General features: G+C 39.5%; 2 protein-coding genes across 4 annotated transcripts in view; both read left to right on the forward strand.

Moving 5' to 3' along the window:
* SPECC1L (sperm antigen with calponin homology and coiled-coil domains 1 like) overlaps positions 1-7,759 on the forward strand; it is a 116,812-nt gene that overhangs the window by 42,140 nt on the left and 66,913 nt on the right. The gene's annotated exons all lie outside the window — the stretch shown is intronic.
* Positions 729-7,731, forward strand: LOC121936349 (sodium/glucose cotransporter 1-like). Its single transcript, XM_042478525.1, has 9 exons — positions 729-883; positions 1,000-1,080; positions 1,155-1,363; positions 1,430-1,565; positions 1,841-1,948; positions 2,043-2,193; positions 3,147-3,315; positions 3,418-3,633; positions 6,867-7,731. Exons 1-9 carry the CDS (start codon positions 817-819, stop codon positions 6,993-6,995), a joined length of 1,266 nt encoding a protein of 421 aa, XP_042334459.1. The 5' UTR covers positions 729-816; the 3' UTR covers positions 6,996-7,731.

Genomic DNA, 7,759 nt, shown 5'->3' on the forward strand with positions numbered 1-7,759 from the left:
ATTTAAAATAAAAATATCTAATGATAATAAATACGATATATAGTAATTACATATAACATTTTATATAAATATTAATTATATATAATTTAATATATTATATTAATAATTTTATAATTATTATAATTTTAAAAATGTTTATATATTTTTAATATTAATATAAATATAAATCTTATATATAAATTCTATATATATTCTTCATATGGTAATAATTAAATATATATAATCATATATTGAATATGCCCAAGTTAATCATTATATTAATATTAATAGATATCATGTACTTTATATTATTATATATGCTAACAATGCTAATATATTAATATTAATTAATCTTAATATACAATATACCTATATCTATAATTTTATATATTTGACATAATATTAATATATATTAATATATTAATACAAGTTATTAGTAATTACTGTAATATTAATTAATATTATACAGTGGTACCCCGGGTTACGAATTTAATTCGTTCCGCGGCGCCGTTCGTAACCCGAAAGATTTCGCAACCCGAAAAAGCCATAGCCGCTAGCGCTGGAAAGCCGCGATTTCGTGCGAAAAAGCGCCGAAAAGCACCAAAAAAATTTTCGTAAGCCGAAAAACAAAACGTAACCCGTGAACAGTTTTTTCCTATATAATTTTTTCGTTTATCCCGGAATTTCGTGTAACGCGGTCATTTCGTTATCCCGGGTTACCACTGTGTGTATATATATATATATATATTATAATAAACACTTTAATGTATTTATTATATATATATCTATTTTGCGTAGGTCGACATTTTCTCGGGCGCCATTTTCATCCAGGTCGCCATGGGGCTCAACATTTACGCCGCCATCGTCATTTTGCTCACCATCACCTCCATCTTCACCATCACAGGTCAGGACCTAGACATCTCTAGAGACGCCATATTATTCAACTAAGCCAAACTGGCGCAATATGCGGATGGAACACTTTCCGTACCACCTCCGACACCATTTTTTTCCGTCCCACAGGCGGTTTGGCGGCGGTCATCTACACCGACACCCTCCAGACCGTGGTCATCATGGCGGGCTCCGTCGTCCTCGCTGCTTTCGGTAAATTTACGTAATTTCGCCGCGATGCAACAATATGCCGCCTTGATAATCAATATTGTTATCCCCATTCGCAGCGTTCAACGAAGTTGGCGGCTATGGCAAACTCGTTGAGCGCTACATGAACGCCATCCCCGACGTGAACACATCATACCCGGCGGCATGCTATACACCGCGTCCGGACGCATTCCACCTCTTCCGCAATGCAGTCGACAGCGACCTTCCATGGCCGGGGCTCGTTTTTGGGCTCAGCATCCTATCCTTTTGGTATTGGTGCGCCGACCAGGTACGTAAAAACGTGTCCATTGCGCGCTTTGTCATGGTTTTTGTGTAACTTTCGCCGTTTCCGCAGCTCATCGTCCAGCGCTGTCTCTCTGCGAAGAACCTGTCGCATGTCAAAGCGGGTTGCATCCTTTGCGGATACTTGAAGATCCTCCCCATGTTTTTGATGGTCATGCCGGGGATGATCAGCCGCGTCCTTTATACAGGTAAGGAGATTTTGGCGCGGTTCGCATCCTGGAAGGTTGCTAAAGTACAGCATCCTCCAATACATATTTATGCGCCCCTTTGATACATTAGGCACACTTTTTAGACGGATTCGCATCCTCCGACGGCGAAATGCACCACTTTTCGCAAAACTGCACAATTACGCTTCTGAGGGGATGCAGTTCGCGTATTTGGCGCATAATCACATCCTCAGATGCCTAATTTTTCACACTGTCGTTGTGCCGGGGATTATGGGATTTTTTTGTCTTTTCCGTAGACGAAGTTGCGTGCGTTGAACCGCGAAAGTGTGCCGAATACTGCAGTTCGGAATTTGGTTGCTCAAACATCGCGTATCCATTGCTTGTCGTCCGACTGATGCCCGATGGTAAGATGCCAAAAACGTGATAGCACCAAGTGCGAACGGTGCAGAAAACAGCGTTGCAGCTCCAATTAACGTGATTTCCGCCTCCCCGCCGCAGGTCTGCGCGGCCTGATGCTGTCAGTGATGCTAGCGTCGCTGATGAGCTCGCTGACCTCCATCTTTAACAGCGCAAGCACACTTTTTACGATGGACATCTACACGAAGATGCGGAGGAGCGCAAAGGAGAGGGAACTGATGATCGTCGGGAGGTAAGGCGTGCGTTTTACGGTTTTACGTAAATATGCCAATATGGAGTTTGATCTGCGCAAGTTTTACAAAATGGCGTCTTGCGGAAATGAAATCTTTAATCGATATTTAATTAATGAGTCTAGATTGCTGTGATTTATTATATATATATAATAAAAGTATACAATATTTAATATATATTATTTAATGTATTATATAATATATTATTACTATTTATTTATTTATTTAACATGTGTTTATATGTATGTATATATTTTATTTAACAATATTATATATATAAAACATGTAATTAATATATATTAAATATTATATATAATTTTACTATACAATTTTATGTTTCCATAATTTATACAATGATATTATTTTATAAAATTGTATTCATTTTATTACATTTAATGTCAAACACAAAAGAGTGCATACATATGTATATTATATTATATAAAATATTTAATTAAAATATAAATTATATTAAATTAATATAAATATATATATTTTTATAATCTTAATTTATATTTCTATTAATATAATTTATATTTATGCTTTTAAAAATATATATTTTATATTTATATAAATATGATTATAAATTAAATTAATATAAATATGTATAATAAAATTTATAATATTATATATTAATATATTTTATATTTATATTACAAATCATATTATAATTTATATTTATAATTAATTAAATATTTTGTATAAAATATAAAATAATATATATATATATAAATATTATATTAAATTAATATATATAATTTATATTTCTAGTATTAAATAAAAATTAATACTAGAAATATAATTATATATATATATAATTAATGTTAATTTAAAAAAATTATATTTATAATATAATATTTAGTATGATATTCATGTTATTTTTTATAAACGTATCATTAATATTTATAGATAGATAGATAGATAGATAGATAATATCTCCGGATGTAACCCTCCTCAGGTTGTTCATCCTGGTCCTAATCGCGGTCAGTATGGCCTGGGTCCCTGTTGTCCAGTCAGCGCAAAGCGGTCAGCTCTTAGACTACATCCAGTCCATCATCAGTTATTTAGGGCCGCCGATCGTCGCCGTATTTTTCCTCGCCATCTTCTGTAAGAGGGTCAACGAACAGGTCAGTGGCGGTGGTGGTTACTGCGTCTGAAAAACACATGGCTGCTCCTCCAGAGCAACTCTGTGGTCAATGTAATAATGTATAGTCAATGTTTCCTTCCAGGGCGCGTTTTGGGGAATGGTCATCGGATTGGTCATCGGTCTGGCACGTATGATCACGGAATTTGTATATGGGACGGGAAGCTGCGCCGCGCCGAGTGCCTGCCCTGCCATTGTTTGCGGCGTGCATTACCTCTACTTCGCCATGATCCTCTTCACCATCTCTTTGGTCATCATTCTGGCTGTCTCCCTAATGACCAAACCCATCGACGACGTCCACGTGAGTTGACACGGCTGCCGCTGCCTTTGCAAAAATCCGTGCAGGATTTTAATCCGAACTTCGAGACCATTATTTTATATTTTTAAAGCATATTAAGAATTATTTTTATTAGAATATTGATCTATTATTAATCAATTATTGTATTAGAATATTAATATGTTATTGATAAATTCTTTTAATTATGATTATAATATATTATTGGAATATTCATATACTATTAATAAATTATTTTTATTATAATATTAATATATGGGATAAATATAATTTATTTTATAATTTAATATATAATTTAATAATAGTATATTTAATATTATAATTAATATTATATGAATGTTATATACATATATCATATAATAATAAACATTAATTTATATAAATATATATATATATGTAATTACATAAAATATAATATTAAATTAATATTGTAATAATAATATAGTTTTTTCTTTATATATTATATAAAATATATAAAATGTTTATTATTAATATTCAATAATAATATTTATTATATTTTTATATTTTACAAATAAATATTTTAAAATATTATATAATTGTATAAATTATAATTTATATATTATAAATATTATACTGTATATAATAATATTAAATATAAATCATTTATACCATTATAAATATTATTAGAAAATAAATATTATATATTTCACAATAATATAAATATTAGATATATATACAGTATAATATAATATAAATATAAATTATATATTTCCCCCCTGTCATGGACGGATCATTTCCTGGTAGAGGCGAAAATCAAGGTCTCTACCCAGATCCCCCCCGGGGGTGGCGGACCAGTTAGGATGGTCCACCCTCGAAGGCTGATGGAACCCAAAAGGTTCCAGGAAGCCTTAGAGGGGTCCATGGTTGGAAGCGACGGCGACTCTGTTGATGCCCTCACCGGTATCTGGAATACCAGTCTTTCAAGGGCTATATACAGTATCGCTCCTAAGCGCCCTCTCAGGCCCGCTTCCAAATGCAAGCCCTGGTATACAGAAGATCTCCGGGCAAGGAAGCGGGCACTGCGACGGCTAGAGTACCGTTGGCGGAAACACCTTTGCTTAGACAAGGCTCTCCTAGACCAACTGTTAGAGGACTACGGAGAGGCAATACGAGCAGCAAAGAATTCGTTCTATGGTGCTCGTATTGCGTCTGCAGAGTCGCGTCCGGCAGAGTTGTTCAGGGTGGTCAGGGAGCTAACTCAGCTCCCTCCCGCTCAGAACCAGATCCTTGAACCTACTAAGGCCTGCTGTGACTTATTTAACGACTTTTTTGTGGATAAAACATCTCGGATAAGCGAAGGTCTGAACGCCGACATTTTAGCAGAACCTAAGGTAGAGGTGTCCGGAGCCTCCGTGGACTTTATTAAACTGGATCGGTTTGAGTCGGTGAGTACCGAGGATGTGGACAAGATCCTCGGAAGTGTTCGGAAGACAACCTGCTCTCTCGATCCCTGTCCCTCATGGTTAGTGGCCCAGGGGGGATCGGCGGTAACAACTTTGTTACGCCAGATAGTTAATACATCTTTGAGGGATGGGCAATTTCCATCACAACTGAAATTGGCCATAGTAAAACCTATTCTAAAAAAGCCCTCCCTCGACCCCCTGGTTCATAATAATTATCGGCCTGTTTCGCTGCTACCATTTTTGGGGAAGGTGATCGAGAGGGCAGTTGCAATCCAGCTTCAGGCGGTCTTGGATGAAACGGATTATCTGGACCCATTTCAAACTGGCTTCCGGGCGGGCTACGGGGTTGAGACGGCCATGGTCGCCTTGGTCGATGATCTCCGTCTGAGCGTCGACAGGGGAAGCGTGTCCCTGTTGGTGCTCTTAGACATCTCAGCGGCTTTCGATACCATAGACCATGGTATCCTTCTGGGGCGCCTGGCAGAGGTGGGAATCGGGGGCACTGCGCTCCAGTGGTTCCGGTCCTACCTCTCTGGGAGGTCCCAGATGGTGCAGCTGGGAGACGTGTGCTCTGACGAGAGGCCCCTTAAAACCAGGGTCCCTCAAGGGGCCATTCTGTCTCCCATGCTATTTAACATTTACATGAAACCGCTGGGAGAGATCATCCGGAGACATGGGGCGCGGGGTTATCAGTACGCTGATGACACCCAAATCATTTTCTCTATGTCTCCGACTGATGCAGTGACTGGGGATGGGGTCTCCCCTCTCGTGGCCTGTCTAGAGTCAGTAATGGGCTGGATGAGGGAAAACCGACTCAAATTGAATCCAGAGAAAACGGAGGTACTAGTTATAGGTTCCCCTGGTCCAGGAATGGCGGTGGTTCCACCTGTCCTGAACGGGGTCACGCTCCCTGTGAAGGACTCCGTGCGCAGTCTAGGGGTGCTTCTTGACTCGTCGCTACACCTGACTGCTCAGGTGAACGCGACGGTCAAGAGCACCTGTTATCAGCTTCGGCTTATTAGCCAGCTGTGCCCATACCTGGCCCAGAGGGACCTAGAAACTGTTGTACATGCTCTGGTAACTTCGAGACTGGATTTCTGCAATGTACTCTACTTGGGGCAACCCTTATATCAAACTCGGAAGCTGCAAATGGTTCAGAACATGGCAGCCCAGCTGGTCACTGGCGCTCCCAGGACCAGCCATATAACACTGGCATTGAAAGATCTCCATTGGTTGCCTATCCGCTTCCGGGCCCAATATAAGGCGTTGGTTATTACCTATAAAGCCCTAAATGGCTTGGGTCCAGGTTACCTAAAGGATCGCCTCTCCCCGTACATTCCGCCTCGCACCCTCAGGACATCTGGGCAGCAGCTACTGAAGGTGCCTGGGGCTAGATTGTCCTCCACCACGCGGAGGACATTTTCCACGGCTGCCCCAGCCCTTTGGAATACGCTGCCCACTGAGCTCCGCTCGACTACCACCCTGGCCCAATTCAGGAAGGATTTGAAGACCTTCCTGTTCCAACAGGCATTCCCCGATTAAAAATCCTGTGGGCCACCCTCCTCTTTCGTGGCCAAGAGGAAGGGCTTTGGGGCTTTTAGCCTGTGTTTTTTATTATTGTTTATATGTGATGTATTTTGGATTTTATTATATGTATTGTTGTTTTAAATTTTATACTGTAAGCCGCCCTGATCGAAGGAAGGTGCGGGATATAAATAAAAACTTTATTATTATTATTATTATTAAATATATAATATTACATTATAATATAAATATTCTGTAATATATATATAATATACATATATATTCTATTAGCTTTTCCGTCTCTGCTGGACGCTGCGCAACCGGACGGAGGAGCGCATAGACCTGGACGCAGAGGAAATGGCGGTGCAGGAAGAGACCATCTACGAAAACGATTCACGTAATTATCATGCTTCTCAATAGCTCTTACTGACCATTGTTCCCACAGACCACTGTTCTCATTGATCGTTGTCCAGACTGACCACTGTTCCCACTGACCATTATCTCCATTTACCATTATTCCCACTGACCAAACCATTGTTCCCATTGACCACTATAGCAACTGACCATTACCTCCACTGACCATTGCACCCCACTGACCATCATTCCCAGTGACCGTCATTCTGCTTGACCACTATTCCCACTGACTATTATCTCCACTGACCACTATTCCCACTGACCATTCTTCCCATTGACCATTGTTCCCTTTGACCATTGCTCCCACTGACCACTATTCCCACTGACCACTGTCTCTATTGACCATTCTTCCCATTGACCACTATTCCTAACGACCGTTATCTCCACTGACCACTATTCCCACTAACCACTATTCGCACTGACCGTTATTTCCACTAACCATTATTCCCACTGACCACTATTCCCACTGAGCATTGTTCCCTTTTACCACTGTCCCCACTGTCCATTGCCTGCACTGACCATTCTCCCCATTGACCATTATTCCCAATGACCAAACCAATGTTCCCATTGACCACTATAGCAACTATCCATTACCCCCACTGACTGTTGCATCCGCTGACTGTCATTCCCAGTGACTGTTATTCTGCTTGACAATTATTCCCACTGACCACTATTCCCACTGACCATTATCTCCACTGACCACTATTCCTACTTACCACTCTTCCCACTGACCACTATTCCCAGTGACCGTCATTCTCACTGACCAATAT

Source organism: Sceloporus undulatus, chromosome 7 (assembly GCF_019175285.1).
Source record: "Sceloporus undulatus isolate JIND9_A2432 ecotype Alabama chromosome 7, SceUnd_v1.1, whole genome shotgun sequence".
Taxonomy (NCBI): Eukaryota; Metazoa; Chordata; class Lepidosauria; order Squamata; family Phrynosomatidae; genus Sceloporus; species Sceloporus undulatus.